Genomic DNA, 21,224 nt, shown 5'->3' on the forward strand with positions numbered 1-21,224 from the left:
TTCCTCCCACAATCCAAATATGTGCAGGTCAGGTGAATTGGCCATGCTAAATTTCCATAGGGTTCAGGAATGTGTAAGCCAGAGGTAATATACAATAGTAGGGTAGGGGAATGGGTCTGGATGGGTTACTGTTCGGGTGGTCGGTGTGGACTTGTTGTGCTGAAGGGCCTGTTTCCACACTGTAGGGTTTCTATGATTCTGTGATTTTCTGGTATAAGTTTGTGTCTTGCTTTTGGTTGCAGAATGTAGTGAAACGCTTTGTGATGCAGGAAGAGACCTTGAAGCATTTAGAGGAGTTGGAACTGGAGAATGAGAAGCAGATGGTGCAGCTAAGGGTGGAGAAAGAGGTACTGCAGGCAGAATATGACCATCTGAAATATTCTGGTGAAACAAAACTCTCCAGGTAGGAAGAATATTCCCTGACCGTGTATCTAGATGACAGCTCTGTTTTCCACACCCTAGGCCTTGTGACTGAGGTAACCCCAAATAACTTTGTTTCTTGGACTTGCAGTCTATGTAACAGACACATTCTATAAAGCTAGAAAACATACACAGATACATGATTTATGTTTAATCCTTTCTGCTTTAAGTGATCTCTCAAGTGGTTAACATCAGGAGTTAAGCTAGGTCAGTTCAATTTAAGAGTTTCAATCCAAGCTGTTCAGAGCATGAGAGACAGTAGGTCAGTTTCAGATTTAAAGGAGGAGTTTCAAATAAAATGAATATTGCAGACAAAGGAACAGTGTTTTTAATTAATTACGAACTTTGCTTGCTTCAAGTATGAATCAGTCTCTCTGGAGAGAAAAACAGAGCTAACATTTTGAGTCCAGTATGATTCTTGGAGAACTGAGTCTCACTGCACTCTGAACATTAACTGCTTCTCTTTCCGCAGATGCTGCCAGATTTGCTGAATGTCTCCAGCTCTTTCTATTTTTATTTCAGATTTTCAGCATCCACAATATCAACCAGTTTCAGTTTAGCTTGTTCTGGTAGAGCTCATATTTCAGACACAGAAGTGTGTGTATGAAGAAAGAATAGTCATTTAAAATAACTAAATCTAAGTCCAAAGATACGCAGGTTAGGTTGATTGGCCATAATTTATCGCCCATAGTGTCTAGGGATATGTGGGTCAAGTGGATCAGCCATAGGAAATACAGGGTTACAGGAATAGGATGGGTCTGGGTGGGATGTTCTTTGGAAGGGTGGGGTGGACTCATTGGACTGAATGGCCTGCTTCCACAATGTAGGGATTCTATCATTCTAGGAAAATAATGGTTTAGATTGATGAAACTATTCAAAACAAATAGCATTGAATTTTATAAATAGTTTTGAAAAATCATTTTGACATTGGATATGCACAGTTATAGTTCCGTATGCACTCTGAGAATTCCATTATCGAAAAGCATCAAGAGAAAAGGACAAAGGTTCATTAGGCTGATTTCTAGTACAAAAGTTGTCTTACGAAGAAACATTCAGAAGTTTTGGCAAAGATCTCACTCAACAATCTAAAGAAGGTAGAGGATAATACGGCCAGTAATCTGGAGTAATCCGTTCCAAAAGCACTGTCGGTGCACCTATATCCCAAGGACTGCAGCAGTTCAAGAAAGCATCTCACCACATTATTAAAAGCAATGGGGAATCAGTAATAAATGTTGCCCTAATCAGGAATGTGCATATCCCATGATCAAATAATTTTTTAAAAGCCTTGGTGCCATTTATGTCTGTGTCACTACTAAATATGGTTATCTCCAGAGCAGCCTAAAAATGAAGCAGTGCATAGTCAACCATTAAATAATCCATGTGCAGAGATAGGTGAAGTCATACTTGTATTGTCTTTTTATTTCTGTTTGTTCATTGAAGTGTATAAAAAGCTTTTTTTCTCTTTCCTTCTATAACTCTCTCCTTTCCCATTCCTCATCATACTTCAGTATGAAATGTTTGTATTATTTTCTGATCTCCCATTCTATTATACTTTTAATCATTTTTGGTACTTGTTTATTTCTCATTTTGTCTTTCAATTACCTCTCAAAACTGGATGAAGAATCTAACATGGGTTTGAAGAATGTAACAGGGAATGGATTTGAATGAGATAACTCTCTCAAAGAGCTGGCATAGACATGATTGGTTGTGTGGCCTCCTTCTGTCCTGTATTATTTTCTGCTTTTTGCATTTTTGTCTCAATGTTCTCTCTTGACCTCCCTACCTTTTCTTTTCATACTTTGTCCTTTCTTTCCACTTACTTTCATTCTTTCTTGTTTTCTATACTTATGCAAAGTCTGGTGTTCTCAGTCTTTTTGCTGTGATATGAAACCATGCACCTGCATGTGTGTTACTTGTATGTTTGAATTCATACTGCCATTCATACTGAGCACTCTGTTCATTCATTATTGCTTTAAATTTGACTTGTCTGCTTTCCCTGTGGTCTTTAACATAGTGAGCAAAAATTGTTAATGGAGCTACAAACTCACCTGAACAATGAGGAGAATCGACGAGATAAGTTAATGGAGTACCTTGAATATGTCAGCCATATCACCATGTCCATTAAAGCAGGCGTGGAACATGTCTACGAGAAATTGAAGCATGTGCAAATTGTAAGTAATCGCCAAACACACAAAAAAAATAATTCCAGAGATTTTGTCCCAGTGAGTAACTTGATCAGCTCCAGAGTATTGCAGGGAATTTTACCATCACCCATAGGTTAGTTGAGAGTTGGAATGAGATCCTGTTTGCTATTACTGATATGACTGGTGGTAAAAGCTTTTCTGTTTCATTAGTTTACAATGTTGATAATATATTGGATTAAAGTTTTTTCACATGATGTATTTTATAAAATGTATGACATATTCAATATTGAAGGATGCTACATTAATGCTGGGCTCTCAGAGATTTTCACATAATTTGTTTGTGTTTGAATTATTCAGTCAAAGGGCAATATTCCAGCTGTGGCACTGAGCCCCACATCAGATGAGTATGTATTGGACTTGTTGTCATTAACAGAGGACAAACTTCTTAAACTTTATCGAAATCTTGAAGGAATTGACATGAAGAAGACATTGCAATTGATCGAGGATGATGAGGTGAGATAACCCATTGTGCAGTATGGTGATTAGAACAAGGACCTGGTGGATCTCGTTGAGTATGCAATCCCTGATTGGGGTTGTTAACCTGTGCCAATAAGGGGGTCCTGGCTGACAGGTGTAAACAGGAGATTCAGAGCATGCCCTCACACTAGGGGATTCCTGAAGAAGGGCTTATGCCCGAAACGTCGATTCTCCTGTTCCCTGGATGCTGCCTGACCTGCTGCGCTTTTCCAGCAACACATTTCCAGCTCTGATCTCCAGCATCTGCAGACCTCACTTTCTCCTCACACTAGGGCCTGACTCTGAGCTAGCTGGTCAGAGTCCATGTACAGTGCATGTATAGGTAAAGGGTGACTTGATTAGCAGATACCAGCCGCTGTGCATTTATTTTTATGCAGGTTTTTTTATCCTCTAGTTATTTGGTTTTAAATGGCAACCCCAGTTTGCAAGGTGGGAAGTGGAGGAACATAGAACATTACAGCACAGGAACAGGACTTTGAGCCCACCATGTCTGTGCCAACCGTGCTACCAAACTAAACTAATCCTACCTACCTGAATATGGTCTGCATCCCTTTATTTCCTGCCTGTTCATATATAAAATATCAACCGCTGATTCAATTTTGAGTCAATTTCTCCTCAAAGACCGCAATCTACTGCTATGTCCAAGTAGCCATTTGATGATTTTTGCCGCTAAGTTTTATTTAAGGTAAAGTTGCGTTATTATTTAAGTAATTTCTGCTGTAAATAAAGTATAAAAGTGATGTGTACACTCCCACATTCCATTTCTATTACTTGGCATGTGCTTTTACATTGATTACGTGGACCTCTTGATTATCTGGACCACTTAATCAATAGGCACGCTCATGATCCCAAAGGTGCCGGATACTGAAAATTTTGTTGTATTTCTATGAGTTTGCCCCTCAGCCTCTGATGCTATAGTGAAAACAAATTATCCAAATTTATCCAACCTCTCCCTTATCACTAATACACCTCTCCTTTATACCTCTAATATACTTCTCCTTTATACCTCTAATATATCTCTCTTTTATAATTAAAACACATCTCCTTTATACTTCTAATATACATCTCCTTTACAGCTAATACACTCCAAACCAGGCAAAGTCCCAGTTAACTATTTTGCACTCTCTCCAGAGTCTCCACATCCTTCCTGGAGTGTGGCAATCAGAACTGAATATGACTTGTCAACTTTTATAATCAATACAATGAAGTTATGCATACCCCACACTTTCTTTACCATCTTATCCACTTATGTTACCACTTTCAGAGAGTGATGGATTTGCACCCAAGATCTCTCTGTAAATCAATGCTTCTAAGGATTTTGCCATTTACTATATCCTTTCCTCTTGCATTTGACCTCCCAAAATGCATAACCTTACACTTGTCTGGATTAAACTTCATCTGCCATTTCTCCACTCAACTTTTCAACTGATCCACATCCTGTTGTATGCTTGAAAATCTTTCTCACGACCCACAGCTCCACTAATTTTGTGCATGCTGCAAACGTATGAATCAGACCATGTACATTTTCATCCAAATCATTTATATAAATTCTAAATAACAAAGGTCTCAGCATTGATTCTTGTGAAATACCACTGGCCAAAGACCTCCAATCAGAAAAAAAACCCTCCACAACCACCCTCTGTCTTCAATGACCAATTTTGTATCCAATTTACCAACACATCATGGATCCCAGGTGACTTAATCTTATGGACCTCTTTGCCATGAGGGCTTTGCCAAATAGTTTAATGAAGTCCATGTAGACAACATCCACTGCCCTACCATCAATTATCTTTGTCACTTCCTCGAAAAATTCAAATCAAATTTGCAGGACAAAACCTCTCCCACACAAAGTCATGCTGACTTCTCATAATAAGTCCATTCTTTTCCAAATGTCCCTAAGAATCTTCTCCAGTAATTTTCTTACCACAGATGTAAGGTTCACTGGCTGATAATTTCCTGCATTATCCCTGTTGCCTTCTTAAACAAAAGAAAAACAGTCTTCTGGGACCTCAACTGTGGCTAAAGAGGTTACAAAGATTTCTGTCAATGCCCCAAAAGTCTCCCTCAGTATCCTGGGATAGGATCCTATCAGGTCCTGGGAATTTATCTAACCTAATATTTTTCAAGACACCCAACACCCCTCCAATTTAGGTGCAAGTCATCCTTCTTGTACAGGTCCCTCCTCCCTGGTAGAGATTAAAATGATCCAAATATCTGAAACCTTCCTTCTGGCTCCAGCTCTTTAGCCACGTATTCAACTGTATTTTGTTCATATTTCAAGCCCTACTAGCACATGGGATAATCTTGAGATTATAACCCTATAGAGCCCTGCTTTTCAAATTTCAACTTAGCTCTCGAAATTTTCTTTACAGGACCTCAAACTCAATTCTGTACGAGTCCCACATTACCGGGGGATCCCACAAGTACGTGTTGCAAATCTCCATTCTCCTGTGGAAATATATTCGTGAACTATCTTTTTGCTTGTGTTTCAGTTCCATGCCAGCGTGGAAGGCAAACTTCCACCTTACAACATGAGAGTGAAGCTTCCCACAGCCCAAAAACCCGATACATATGACGGTGAGGAACTAAATTTGATTCTCCTTCATCACAAAGTTTACACTGTCGACTTCATAAAGCTGCAGCTCCAGTTGCAATCTGTGTTGTTTTTATTACCAACTTTATTCTTTATGAAACAGTTCATAACTAAAGGCAGTAAAGCAGAATACAAACTTAGAAAATGAAATAACTTATGACTTGCATTGTCGTGTGGGGTCTGGATATGTGTGATCCTCCCTCAAATCATGTCAATTAGTCACTGAAGATGGAGCACAGCAAATCTTGGAGCAAATTCTTCACTGTCTGTCTTCTTCACGACTGTACCATGTGAGCATCAGCTGCAACAGTGCTTTCTAATTCGTAACTTTGGAAAAGCTGGTAAGTAATTCTGTAATATCTGACACCTAAGGCTGAAGTTTTTCAGAAAGGTCAATACATACAAATAAGTTCTGTTTCCGGATCACAAACCTGATCCGGGGAAAACACAAAATGATGCATAATATCTGCGCTGACGATTGGTACTGTGATATATCGATATGGAGACAGGTTGATCATCCAATTAGAGGCCATGGGAGTGGGAGAGTTTTTTTAAAAGTTCATGTGTGGGACTTGAGGGTCGCTGGCTGGCCAGCATTGATAGCCCATCCCTATTTACCCTTGAGAAGGTGGTGGGGAGCTGCCTTCTTGAACTGCTGCAGTCCACTTGCTGTGGATTGACCCACAATGCTGGTTGGGAGGGAATTCCAGGATTTTGAGCCAATGACTATGAAGGAATGATGGTATATTTCCAAGTCAGGGTGGTGAGTGGCTTGGAGGGGAACTTGCAGGGGGTGGTGTTCCCAAGTACCTGCTGCCCTTGTCCTTCTAAATGGAAGTGGCTGTGGGTTTGGAAGGTGCTACTTAAAGATCTTTGGTGAATTTCTGCAGTGTACCTTGTTGATAGTACACACTGCTGCGACTGAGTGCCGGTGGTGGAGGGATTGAATGTTTGTAGATGTGGTGCCAATCAAACAAGTTGCTTTGTCCTGGATGGTGTCAAGCTTCTTGAGTGTTGTTGGAGTTGCCCCCATCTGGGTAAGTGGGGAGTATTCCATCACACTCCTGACTTGTGCCTTGAAATGGTGGATAGACTTTGGGGTGTCAGGGGTGAGTTACTCACCGCAGTATCCCTAGTCTTTGACCTGTTCCTGTAGCCACTATGTTTATGTGGTGAGTTTAGTTGAGTTTCTGGTCAATGGTAATCCCAAGGATGTTGACAGTGGGGGATTCAGTGATGCTAATACCGTTGAATGTTAAGGGCGATGGTTAGAGTGTCTCTTCTTAGTGATGGCCATTGTCTGGCATTTATGTGGCGTGAATGTTACTTGCCACTTCTTGATCCAAGCCTGGATATAGTCCAGATCTTGTTGCATTTGAGCACGGACTGCTTCAGTATCTGAGGAGTCAAGAATGGTACTGAACATTGTGCAGTCATCGGCGAACATCCCCACCTCTGACCTTATGAGAGAGGGAAGGTAATTGAGGAAGCAGCTGAAGATTGTTGGGCCTGATTTAAACAGATCCTGGTAGACATTACTGTGACTGCTGTTAACCCTACTGTTATCTCCAAAATGTTCTCTGTTAGTATAGGGCCTAGAACATTGAGCAAGGCTGTCCTCTCTTTCACCGATGCAGTTCTTGAGGCTATGATGGAAGCCATAAGAGAGGTCTGCTTCCTAGATGAGGTGGCAGGAGGAAGCCCCTCATTTGGCCAAAACATACATGGCAGGATTTTGCTGGGAATGTGAACAGAGTGAAGAATCACCAAGAAGTCCTGGAGCCAGTGCTGGAAATGATTCAATGACCTCATGAGCTCTGGTAAGATGAGTGCCATTTCCAACTCTCAGGATATTCCCACTGCAGCAAAATCACTTGCTGAGGAATCCCAGAGTGTATGCTCCCCCTGAAAATCTCAAAAATGAGTACCAGAGGAAAATTATGGATTCCTCAGAATGGCACACAGAGCCATAGTGCAGCTATGATGATCCATTACTACAGAGACATGCAGCTATTAATAATTTGGAGCAGAAACATAAAACGTACAGGGCAGCAGTGCCTTATCTTTCTCTCCTTTGCCTTTGCAGAAGAAATTGGGTCATAATGCCCCTAGAGAGAGCCCAAATGGGAAGAAGTGACCCCTTGATCCAAGTGATAACATCTAGGGAAGATTGGGCTATTGGAAATAGCCAGGATTGTGGCCTAGTTGGGTGTTACCTCTGGTGAAAATGGACACTGTGGAAAAGCTGATTACAGAGAGCATTGCAATCAGTAAGCACAGTCATCTTCTCTCCAGTGCTATTGCTCTGATCTTTTCTTCTGTCTCCCATAGATAAAGATATCCATCCATTGAGATCCTCTCAAGCAACAGCAAAGATCATCAGCAAGAAACCAAGGACGCACCACCATACTTGAAAGTGCACTATCCACCAATGCAGATATTCTTATTGCAGTGCGTAGTCCCATATGATCAGCGATTCAGTTACTGGCACGAGTGTGCAGAAACAGAAGCCAGAACCATAGGCAACTTTGGCAGTCCCACAAGTCAGTGTTCTCTGAGGCAGTGTAGGGGCATGGGTTTAGAATGGAGGAATCCATCTAGCTTGTGAGCACCTCCAATGCCCAGGGCTACAAATACAGGGCATCTCCAGGAAGAGAGTGGTGAGTTTATTGGAGAGCCAAATGTGGCAGCGCTCAGAGTACGTGCAGGAGCAGTTGAACAAAATGTGTAGAATGTTTGTTACATTGTGCAGCACTAACCTGTTAGTAGCACTGGTGATCTTTGGAAAGGATGTAAGTTGTGATCTATATGTTCCTAAGGTCATATGAAATAGGAGCATGAGTAGATCAACCAAGAAGAGGACTAAAGCACTACTCCTCAGGAACTTCCAATCCTCTGATAGTGGTCGACTCTGCTAGAGGGCCAAATGACAGAGATCCTGCAATGATACAGCAACTTCTTGATGTCCCTACAGGCATCTTCACAATAAGGACAACTACCACATGCATCTTAGTTGCTAGCAGAAATAAATTAGCAGGCTGCCTCCATCTCCTGTAAGGCCAGAAGAGGAACACCACGTCAAGTAAATTAAGAGTGGAGGCCCCTGAATCCCAGGGCCACTGATATATCTTCTTACTGTCTCTATGCATTCTTTCTCTTTCTCGGCAATCCATAAATAATGATATTTTAAACCAAACATTGGGACCCCGTTCATTGCTGCCATTAGAGAAAAAGTGGTATGTAATGGTGAGGAAAATTAAGAATTTCTCCACAATAACAACAAAACCTCGGAGTTTCACCAGAAAGAAAACTTTAAATATTTAAGGTTATATTTTGAACAAATGGCATTAGCTTCAGATGGTATTTCAGACTGCTTCCCATTGGGGAGCCAGGACACCTACTCGCAGAGCGCTCCAGAGAACATCTCTGGGACACGCGCACCAACCAACCCCATCGCCCCATGGCCAAACATTTCAACTCCCCTTCCCAATCCGCCAAAGACATGCAGGTCCTGGGCCTCCTCCACCACCACTCCCTAACCATCTGATGCCTGGAGGAAGAACGCCTCATCTTCCACCTCAGACACTCCACCCCCATGGCATCAATGTGGATTTCACCAGTTTCCTCATTTCCTCTCCCCCAACCTTATCCCAACCTTTCAGCTCAGCACCACCCTCATGACCTGTCTTGCCTGTCCATCTTCCTTCGCACCTATCCGCTCCACCCTCCTCTCCGACCTATCACCATTACCCCCACCTCCATCTATCTATTGCACTCTCAGCTACCTCCCCCTCATCCCCAATCCCCCCTCCCATTTATCTCTCTACTCCTGAGGGTCCCAGCCTCATTCCTCATGAAGGGCTTTTGCCCGAAATGTCAATTTTCCTGCTCCTCGGATGCTGCCTGACCTGCTATGCTTTTCCAGATCCACACTCTCAACTCATGCCCAACTGTTTACCATTGTGCTGCAAGCCCTGGGGTTGTTGTCTATAAGGCACAATTTGTTGAGTTTCTCTACGGTCAAGCATTTGCTTTCCCACTAGTCTGTGCAACAGCTCTCCCAATTTAGCATAGTCCCCCAGATATTTGGAAGGAGGAATTTGCACGGTCATCAGAGCTGATTTAGCTGTTGTTGGCTTTGGTAATACCAGGTTGTTCGTCCGATTCATTTTAGTCTTTATATCAGTTTGATACAACTGAGTTTTTTTAGACCATTACAGAGTCAACCATGTTGTGGATCTATAATCACATGTAGACCAGAACATATAAGGACAGCAGACTTCCTTCACTAAAGGATATTAGTGGATTTGATGTGTTTTATGACAATTGATTATACTTTCATGATCACTACAACAGAAATTAGTTTTCAATTCTAGGTTTTATTCATAGAATTTAAATTTCAGTAGCTACATTGGTGAGATTTTAAATTTCAGTAGCTACATTGCTGGGATTTTAAATTTCAGTAGCTACATCGGTGGGATTTTAATGCATATCCCAGAGCATTGTTATGGATTACTGGATTTCTAATCCAATGATATTACCACTATGTCACCATTTCCCTCTATGACATTACTAATTAATACTCCTCATTACACAACACTAGATCCAATGTAACTTTTTTCTAGTCCATTCACAACATGCTGCAAACTATCCCGAAAATATTTTACAAACTTGTTTTCTAGACTACTTTTGCCATTTGATCGTTCCAATCTATATGAAAATTAAAATTCTCCATTTCTGCCTGTATTAAAAGCTCCAATAATTTTTTGTTTACTGCTGTGTCCAAAGGCACAGGTGAGTATAAACTACTCTTACCAGTGTTTTTCTGATCCTTGCTATTCCTGATTTTTATTTATACTTATTCAACTTCATGGAGTCATAGAAGTCTACAGCATAGAAAAAGGCCCTTTGGCTCATCAAGTCTGATCTGGTCAAAAACAAACACCTAACTTCTCTAATCCCACTTGGTTAATTTGTAAGAAAGGATTCTTTTTCAATAATGTCATTCTTTACTGTCATGGGTACCTCTCTTCCTTTGCCATTCCATCTGTCTTTATGAAATGTTGTCCACCCCCAGTTTATTTATTATACCTTGTAACCAGACCTCTAAAATAGTAATTAAATGTAAACCTCTGTTTATGCCACTTGTTCATCAGTCTTATTGTGGATCCTTCACGCATTCAGATAAAGAGACTTTAGGTTTTTTTTGCTATTATTCTCTGCATCATAAAGCTACCACAGTCCCTAGAGGACCATAAGGCTGCTCTCTCTTTAATGAGAGGTCCGATGGTTAGTTTAACCTGAGAGTCACTGCGCCTCAGATGAGGGATGAGGTTGAGAAGGCAGGGCTGTCATGTGACCTCAGCCAGTGCAGGAATTGAACCCATAATATATGCATTGTTCTGCATCAGCTAAAGCTAACCAATCCCTGTTCCCTATTCCCTTCATGAGCCTTACTCAGCAATATACAATTATGGTTAAACTTTCTGTTCCTTGCTGTCCCACTCTGCTTGTCTTGAACTATATCCTCCTTTGTAATATTTAAATGCTTATGTCTCCAGGGTAATTCCCTGGAATAGTCATGACTGGCTCCCTTCATCAGGTCTGCTCCAACAGAGCATGTAACCCACGTTTCCCCTCCAACCTACCTCACCTTTACCCTGATACAGAGTTGAGAGTGTGATGTTGGAAAAGCACAGCAGGTCAGGCAGCATCTGAGGAGCAGGACAGTCGACGTTTCGAAGGGCTTATGCCTGAAACTTTGATTCTCCTGTTCCTCAGATGCTGCCTGACCTGCTGTGCTTTTCCAACGCCACAGTTTTCAACTCTGATGTCCAGTATCTGCAGTCCCCACTCTCTACTCCTTCACAACAGCACTTGTTAGTATGTTCTTATTGAATTCTCGAAGGGCCTTTGTTGGTCATAATTGGGGGAATCTGGCAGGTATTCCCCTGTTTCTACATTCCTGAACATTGACCAGCATTGCAAAATTAGCATGCTAGCCAATGCCAGTTTTTTTGACCTAGTCTGTTTCTCTGTCTTCCACTACTAGTGTCAGGAGGAACATTTCCATACTGTAAATGAATAGAAGACAGATTATACCTGTGTGCGTCTCTCTCTGCCTCCTTACTTTTCTATCAGTTTCTTTTTCCTGCATTCTTTCTTGTTCAGTGATGTGTAACCAAGTTTTCTGATTGCAGATGATGATGATGATGATGATGATATTGATGATGACGACGATGATGGCAACAGCAGTGATGAAAGTGGTGACATTGTCACAAGAGCAGTGTTAAAACAGCAATCACAGCAGATTGTTGACTGGAAAACCAAAAGGAAGACTCGACCGAAGAGGAAGAAAGTAAAGCACAAATCAGTTCAAGACTGAAGCACTCTTAATCTACTCTCTTTGTCTACTAGACTTGTTGTACATCTGTGCACACAGATCATAACAATTAATAGTAAGATAACTAGTAAAATATAAACAAACGTTTATTAAAAAATCCTTTCATGTCACTATTCATTCTATCCCAAATATTTGTTTTTAGATGTTTTCCTCACCACTGATGTTAAACTGACTAGTCTGTAATTGCTGGGCCTATCTTTACAATCTTTATTTAACAAGGGCAAAATGTTTGCAAGTCTCCAGTTTTCCAGCACCACTGTTGAATCTAGAGAAGATTGGAAGATTATTGCCAGTGTCTCTGCAACTTCCACTCTCTCTCCCTTCAATATCCCAATCAAAACCCCACCTCCACTCCACAATCCAGCTGTAATTGAGGATACAGTAGATTAACTTAACTGTACCATAGTGCTGTTGAACTACGGAACTCGGGAGTCCCAGGTAAATGAGTTGTGCTGCTAATGCAGTAAAAGCTGCCAGCCCTGCTGCACACTCCAGGTCAGCCTGCAGACAAGCTTCATAGTTTTTAAACATTTGATCGTGCCCATTCTTTACTGAAAGTAACATCAGAAAGGATTTTGCAGCCTTTTACCTGCATTTATATCATGTGCCTGGGTTTTCTTGCCTGGGGTGTTAGATATGGTGAGAGTTGGAATGCTACTCTGCTTTTCTTGGTAAACTGTTTGTGCAAGAACTTTCTTTTAAATTATAACGGATAAAACATTTTTAATTGTATTTTCCATGTTTGGTCAGATTAAATTAGACTCAGAGCTTAAACACTGATGATTTGTCCTTTAAATTGCTTACAATTGTGTGTAAGATTCAGCTGATGATACAACTTAACCAGTCAGATTCCAAAATGAAATCTGGTTTAATAGATCATAGACAGAATTTTCCCAGCTCTTGAACAGCACAGGTATTACAGTCATAGAGATGTACAGCATGGAAACAGACCCTTCGTTCCAACCCGTCCTTGCCGACGCAGATATTCCAACCCAATCTAGTCCCACCTGCCAGCACCTGGCCCATATCCCTCCAAACCCTTCCTATTCATATTACCCTTTTAAATGTTGCAATTGTACCAGCCTCCACCACTTCTTCTGGCAGCTCATTCCATACACGTACCACCCCTGCGTGAAAAAGCCGCCCCTTAGGTTTCTCCTATATCTTTCCCCTCTTACTCCAAACCTATGACCTCTAGTTCTGGACTCCCCCACCCCAGGGAAAAGACCCTGTCCACCCATCCCATCCATGCCTTGGTGAATGAGTTAGGAAAATAAGGTGAGATTGACTGAAATGAGCTTTTCAACATCAAGAAGAAAAAGACTAATTCTCCAACCAAACGCTGAATGGTGAGATGAGAATCTTGCTATGGAGCGCCAATAGGTTTATTGGATACTATTAATACCTAATCTTACCTCACTAATATGCAGTTTCCCACCCACTCAACAGGAACTAGATGGCAACAATTCCTGTCATGCAAGTCCGAGTGAGTGCCTGGTGACTCCAGCTCACTGCTTGTTTCTCCAGGACTCCATACTGTACAGCAGTCACCAACATCTAAGGGCACATTCCCTCGACTCCAAGTACATGCAACCTCCTTACATGAATGTTGACATTGGACTTGTACCAGCTGACCACACACTCATAGAACATTTCTGACTCACTTACAACATGAATCTGCACTTCAATGTTGCAGCTTGGAGCACACCATCAATTTTCATTGTAATACGGCAGTGGGGCTGGATGAATTACCCAACTCATTGAGTGTAACAGACTACATCTCAGGATTCCTCTCCTAAACTCTTAATACTTACTGACTTTGTGCCTGCTTAGATGCTCTCAGAATCTCTGTCTTGCCTTGTCTTAATTGTGTTGCTTGTTGCTGCATGGCCACAGCTTAAATATTCACAGCCCTTCTGTCTTGCCTTGCCATTTACTGTGAGCACAAAGCCAAACAACCTGTCAATTTTTTCAAAAGTCATGAGGTTGGACTATTGCTGTATGGCACAGTGCTATATTAATCTTACACCTTGACAAACAAACTGTATGTGCTTCATCCAATCGACACATCTCAATGAATGAGTAGAACTCATTCAAGTCAGGATCCAGTCTCCAGTCAGAGAGTCGCAACACAGTAAATCAAAGGCAGTGTCTGCTGTCAGTCTAGGAGCATGAACACAGTCAATTGGTCACTTGGGACAGTCAGATAACATTACTGTCCAGAGAGTGGTCATGTTCAGCCCTGTAGGGCCAATGCAACCAGGTTGGGGAGTTGTAGTAAATCAGGGAACTGCACAGACAGCAGTCAGAAGTCTGGTCAGTCATCATTTGGAACTATCCATCCAAGTTAGTCAAGGTATTGGCTCATGGTCAATCCTGGGAATCTGTCCACAAACTGTTAAAGGAAGGGCTTCTCGAGGCTGCTGTTCTGGTAGAGAAGCTGTGGAACTCAATAGTGGGGATTGGAGGTACCATGCTAGAATGAGGAGTGACAATTCTGAAGAAGGGCAACTCAAAATGTATGGTGGAAATAATATAGATGGAAGGGAAAGGGGCAATGTATTTGTGTATGGAGAGTGGTTTGGGGGAAATCAATAGTCAGCACTACCATTGATGGTGCCATAGTGCACTAACATGCCTGACATCACAGTGTGGAATGCCTGGGGCTCAGAAATGAAAGTGGGAAAATGAACATTTAAATAAATGTTGATTGGTGGGAACTTGGGAAGACCAAAGCTGATAAGTTTGTCAGAGAGGGCAACCAAGAAGGAGATTTGAAGATTTCAGAGGTCACCAAGATTGAGAAGCTGAGTCTGTTACACACTGCAACTGCTGTCTCCTTTCATCAACATCAAACCAGAAAGTGTGGAGATGAAAATGACTGCCCCACACCCTGAGTGATAGAGTAAATGAGGGAAGGGCTCCACTTTCATGTGATCTCTGCCATCTTGAAGGGCAATTAAACAGACACTAGACAGAGTAGGTGAAAGACACCTGTGATCACAAAATGCTCTATGTGAACCTTACACATTGAGAGGCTAAAATCAACTAGTCAAAAGTGAGGACTGCAGATGCTGGAAACCAGAGTCCAGATTAGAGTGGTGCTGGAAAAGCACGGCAGGTCAGGCAGCATCCGAGGAGCAGGAAAATCGACGTTTCGGGCAAAAGCCTTTCATCAGGAATGGAGGCCTTACATATTGACCTACTGTGTGAGTACATATCCTGGCCTGAAGCACTCTTTAAAACATCATGCAACATTATGAATCAATCCCACTAATGGCTTTGATGTAGTGTATTCCAGAAAGTTTCTAAGGATCTAAGGTGGAGATTCAGAGGAACAAATGGCGAGTGGGTGTTACTAAGTAACTGCTCTGACTTTTATGTCAGAAATTCCTGGCAACTAGTTTCTATCTGGAAAGTCCTTGTGTGATGTCTTACCTGATTTTCTCAATGTCCAAAATTTCTCACCATGTCTCACATCATTCAAATGCTAGAAACTCTATTTCTCTCCCCACAGACACTGCCAGATCTGCTGAATTTCTCCAGCACTTCCTGTTTTTATTTCAAATCTCTAACATCTATAGTAATTCCCCTTTATATCACTGTGTTAAACTTTATATGAACCATGCTTAGAATACTGCGTGCCATTCTAGTCATCATATTATTTAAAAAAGTATAGACTATAGAGACACTGAGATAAGGTGTAGAAAAGATTTCTCTAGATGATCTCAGAAACGTGTATGGAGGCATGTCAGGAAAAGTTTGACAGACTGGTTCACTTTTCTCCAAGAAACTAAAGGTCGGAGAGGTAATGTACTGAAAGCCTTTAAACTTCTGAAAAGTTTTAACAGAACAAGAACAGAGAAAATGTTTCTTCTTGTGGAAAAGAGTATAACTTGAGGCTATGAATATAAGATAGTCACCAAGAAATCTAATAGGAAACTCGAAAGAAACATATTTGCCAACAAATGATAGGAATTTGGAATTTGATTGGTTGAAGTGAATAGTACAGATTTGTTTACAGGGAAATTAGACAGGCATAAGATGGAGATGAGAATAATGGTTATAAGGTAGACGAAGATGATAAAAGATGAGAAGAGGCTTGAGTGAATCTTGAATACCAGCATGAATTGGTTAATCCAAATGGCCCTTTTAAATGACATATTTTCTGTGTAAACCTATAAAACATGTTATCCTCCTACTTTCTTACTCAAGTGTTTGACCTTACTTTGAATATAGCCAAGTTAATTGCTTCACCACTGCTTATACTGCCTAATTTGACATTCCCAGGAGAGAAAAAGCAATAGCAACATTTTATATTTATACAAATACAGTCTAAAATGGCAGCAAAATCAATTGTATCACAAATTTCAGTTTATAAGCCTTCATTGGATAGAAATCCAATGGTCCATTGGATAGGTCCACAGCTTTCCAAGCATGTATGTCCAACATGTCATTCATTGAGATTAGTAGTCCCATAATGTTATGTCTATGCTTTTCGATGGAAATAGCAGTAGAGTTTTGAGATGCATTTTGTTGAAGCTACAGTTCAATCACTGGAGAGTTATGTACCCTTAGAAAAACAAATGAGACTGACTCTTGCTTTCCATTATTGCATTTGTAGCTAGCTTCCCAAACGGCCTGTTTCCATACCATAGGGATTTTATGATTCTAAATCTCCAATTTAAAAAAATGTCTGAGTTGTTTTACCTGAAGGACACTTCAGCGATTCTAAAGAGTTAAATTAAAATGTGCTCCACAAAGTTGGGAAATGACAAGAGAAAGAAGTGAAAGTAAAATGTTCACGATACTGGAAGTACGAGTGAGTTCCAATGATCTGCATGACAAATATTAAAAACCACAACTGAAAAGTCACCAGTGCAATTGCTGAAAAAAACAAGCAAGTGACTGGAAAGTTCTGTCTTATTTGAACACAGAAAGGTCTGCTCAAAACATTAATCTATGAGCAGTTACTTAATGAATCCTGTAGTCAGGTTGAGAATGGCATCATCTTAAAGGCAATCAGAAATAGATCAAACATTCCTAACTGTAATTAACGTATTAAGAGTTTGAGAAAGTATTTTAAAATCAAAGTAGGTCAGTTTGAGCCCCTTTACCTATGATTGCTAACATGTACCGACCAGAAATGACCATCACTCATTCACCATCCCTGAATTCACCCCCCAATATCCATTACTCACTCACCATCCCTGAATTCACTCCCCAATGACCATCACTAACTCTCCATCACTGCATTCACCCCCCAATGTCCATTACTCACTCACCATCCCTGAATTCACTCCCCGATGATCAGCACCCACTTTTCTTCACTGCATGGATTACATAGTCGTGTGGCACAGGCCACACACTCTTTAAAATAATACACAATATTATGATTATAGATAAGATTTCAGTGAGTCAGGATTTGTTACAGGTGAAATTAGTACAGTTCTGAGATAAGAGTTTATGGCCCCGAACCGGTCCTGGAGAAATGAAGGCGACGTGGCTGTGTTTTTACTTCCCAGCAATGCGCGGTACAGTTTGCCCTGAATCCAACGAGCTATGTCACTGGTGCAAGTGTTGTTTGTACAACATCATCCGGTTGCCCTTTGGCGCTGAGAGTTTCCCAATTTGCGGTCGGCGGCAGGGGATCGCCGCTAGAGGGAGGTGGAGGAATCACCACCATGGTCCCAATTTCCCCAGCTCGCCACTCGGTAAAAACTCCCCTAATTCCTGCAACTCTCACTCTGCTTGTGACTAAGAAATAAGGACCTGGAATTTTTACAGTAGGAACAGAGTTTACATTTAGCGACTCATTATATTTTGTGTATTCCAATCTTTATAGTTATGTACTTTGTGGTTCGTCATCTAATCGTGTTTCAAATACTATATCATCTACTCAAAAAAGAAAGTCTGTTTATTTTCCATAGATTACTGTACAGCCTTGCTTGGGTGAAAAATTGTGGACTTCTTACGTCCAGATATAGAGGTGCACCCACTGTGCTCTTGGAGAGAAAGTTCCAAGATTTTACCCAAGCAACAGTGAAGCAGAGTAAACCAGATATATCCAAATCAAGATTTTGCGTGACTTAGATAGGATATTGCAGGTGGTGGTGTGCTCCTGTCTTTGCTGTCTCCGTAAGAAGGCCATAGATTGGATGAAGCTGTAGTAAGAGCAGAGTATTTTGTACTATGTGAACACTACTACCTACATGTTCTCCAACCACATACCATCCTGATTTGTAACTGTATCATGTTCCTTCACTGTCATTGGGTTAAAACCTTCGAACTCTTAACAGCATTGTGGCTGCACACCCTATGGACTGCAGTAATTCAAGAAAGCAACTCACCATCACTTTCTCAATGACAATTAAGGATGGGTCATAAATGCTGGCCTGGCTAATGACACCCATACCTTGTGAACGATTAATGCTGCCACTGTGCTTCAGTTCTGAAGGGAGTTGATGTTTAAGTTGGTGGAAAGAGTAGTGTTCAAGTGGACTGCAATGCCTGTTGTGTTGCTTGTATTGTTGGAGCTTCACTTATTAAGGCAACTGCAAAGTATTCCATTAGACCCTTGACTTATGCCTTGTAGGTATGATTGCAGTCAGCAGAGAGTTTTGTTTCAGTTCCTACTGACATTTAGTTTATTAGGATTCTTTGATAACACACTTGATCAATGTTTGTTTTGATACCAATGGCAATCACTTTCAGCTCAGCTCGATAATTCAGCTCAATTGTCCATATTTAGATCAAAGCTGTAATGCCTGGAGCAAAACCAAGACTTGAGGACATTAACATTTCTCACACTCCAATGCAGTACTGAGGAAGTGTTGCATAGTTCAAGATGTAATCTTTTCAATTGAAGCATTAAACCAAGGTCCCACCTTTCAGATGAGTGTAAAAGATCTCAGGAGGCTATTTCAAAGAAGAGCAGAAGAGATATACTGGGTATTCTGGTCCATATTTACCCCTAAAACAATGTTATTAATACATGTTTTCTAGTCATTATCATATTGCCATTTGTGAGAGCTTTGCATAAATTTGCTGCTACATCTCCTATGTTACAGCTGTGACTACATTCAAAACTATTTAATTGGCCATAATTGCTTGGGACTGTCCTGAGAGATATTATATAACTTATTTTTCTCTGTCTGCATTATGTTAGATGTCTACACTTTTATATAAAGTTACAGCATTATGCTCCACTGTAGCATTCTCTGTAATTCTCATCCCAGCTGTGCAGGCCTCCAAGATCCCGGCATGGCAGGAACATCTGGAGCTGAAAGACAATGCTGTGATCAGCGTATGTGGACCTTTGGAGCAGCTGTACATACATGTAGCCACACAGCTTTGAGGGAATGGTGCTCTACAGTATAGATGCTGTCTGCTTGTTCTCCATATAATATTATAGTGTTATATAACCTGTACACAATAACCATATATGCACTTTCTGTTTACAGCATATGTATTATATTGTATCCTTGGCCTGTCTACAATTGGAAATGAAAGTAAAATATAGGTTTACCAAATTGACTGCTGGGGTGGCAGGACTGATGTGTGAGGAGAGATTGAGTCAGTTCAGATTGTATTCATTGGAGTTTCGAAGAATGGAGGACTCTCAGATCTCAAAGTCATAGGATAAGTAAGCATACTCTTTGGTCCAACCTGTCTGCACTGACTAGACCTCATCCAATTTGCCAGCATTTGGCCTATTTCCCTCTATACCCTTCCTATTCAATACACCAATCCAGATGCCTTTTAAATGTACCAATACCTTTGACAGCTCGTTCTATACATGCAGCACCCTCTGCATGAAAAAGTTGCCCCTCAGGTCCTTTTTAAATCTTTCCCCTCTCATGTTAAATCTACTTCCTCTAGTTTTGGACCCTCCCACCCTAGGCTATTCACCCTATCCATGCCCCTTATGATTTTATAAACCCCTATAAAGTTAGCGAGTTTTGAGAAGATTTGTAGCTCAGATTGAGGTTCTGGATGTAAGCTTGTTCGCTGAGCTGGAAAGTCTGTCTTTAGATATTTCATCACCATGCTAGGTAACATCATCAGTGAGCCTCTGGTGAAGCACTGATGGTATGTCCCGCTTTCTATTTATGTACTTAGGTTTCCTTGGGCTGATGATGTAATTTCCCATTTGGTAATGTCATTTCCTGTTCTTTTTCTCAGTGGAACTGAACATGAAATGACATCACCGACACAGAAAATAACATCACTGATGCAGAAATGACTTCACCAACCCAAGGAAACCTAAACACATAAATAGAAAGCAGGACATAACACCGGCACTTCACCAGAGGCTCACTGATGATGTTACCTAGTATGGTGATGAAACATCTGAAAACAATCCTTCCAGCTCAGCGAACAAACTTACACCCAGAACCTCAATAAAGTCACCCCTCAGCCTCCAATGTGCCAAGGATGTCCTGGCAACATCCTTGTAAATCTTTTCTGAACCCTTTCAAATTTAACAACATCCTTCCTTCTCTCAGCCCCCTTGTTCCCTCCACTTCAATATCTGATGAACAGCTTATGCTCAAAACATTGAATCTTCTGCACCTCAGATGCTGCCTGACCAGCTGTGCTTTTCCAGCATCACAATTTTCAACGCTGAACCCCAGCATCTGCAGTCCTCACTTTCTCCTAACATCCTTCCTATAGAAAGGCGACCATAATTGTACATAGTGTTCCAAACATGACCTCACCAATGTCCTGTACAGCTGCAACATGACCTCCCTCCTCCTATATACAGTGTTCTGACCAATAATGGCAAGTGTATCAAGCGCCTTCTTCACCACCCTGTCTACCTGGGACTACACTTTCAAAGAAAAAGTTGCCCCTCAGGTCCTTTAAGGTTTCTTTGTTCAGCAACACTTATGACATTATCATGAAGTCCAGCTCTGATCTGTCTTTCCAAAATGCAGCACCAAGCATCTATCTAAATTAAACTCCTTCTGCCACTCCGCACCCCATTGGCCCATCTGATCAAAGTCCCATTGTACTCTGAGGGGACCTTGTTTGCTGTCCACTACACCATCTATTTTGGTGTCATCTGCAAACTTATTATCCATAGCTCCTATATTCACATCCAAATCAGTTATATAAATGACAA

The 21,224-nt window shown here is 41.1% G+C and overlaps 2 protein-coding genes across 2 annotated transcripts in view; one reads left to right on the forward strand and one right to left on the reverse strand.

Annotated features, from left to right (window-relative positions):
* The window catches only part of LOC122540165 (acid phosphatase 5, tartrate resistant a), a 59,300-nt gene extending 56,737 nt beyond the window's left edge, over positions 1 to 2,563 (reverse strand). The window contains exon 1 of the mRNA XM_043675494.2: positions 2,469 to 2,563. The gene's annotated coding sequence lies outside the window, so the exon portion shown is untranslated. The remainder of the gene's footprint in view (positions 1 to 2,468) is intronic.
* Positions 1 to 12,875, forward strand: part of odad3 (outer dynein arm docking complex subunit 3) — a 37,126-nt gene extending 24,251 nt beyond the window's left edge. The window contains exons 9-13 of the mRNA XM_043675491.2: positions 243 to 403; positions 2,435 to 2,591; positions 2,922 to 3,077; positions 5,594 to 5,678; positions 11,895 to 12,875. Of these exons, the coding sequence (XP_043531426.1) occupies positions 243 to 403; positions 2,435 to 2,591; positions 2,922 to 3,077; positions 5,594 to 5,678; positions 11,895 to 12,079 (744 nt within the window). The 3' untranslated portion in view covers positions 12,080 to 12,875. The remainder of the gene's footprint in view (positions 1 to 242; positions 404 to 2,434; positions 2,592 to 2,921; positions 3,078 to 5,593; positions 5,679 to 11,894) is intronic.
* The last annotated feature ends 8,349 nt before the right edge of the window (positions 12,876 to 21,224 follow it).

Source organism: Chiloscyllium plagiosum, unplaced genomic scaffold (assembly GCF_037043375.1).
Source record: "Chiloscyllium plagiosum isolate Xiang-an unplaced genomic scaffold, Cpla_swu_hap1 HiC_scaffold_45, whole genome shotgun sequence".
NCBI classification, from domain to species: domain Eukaryota; kingdom Metazoa; phylum Chordata; class Chondrichthyes; order Orectolobiformes; family Hemiscylliidae; genus Chiloscyllium; species Chiloscyllium plagiosum.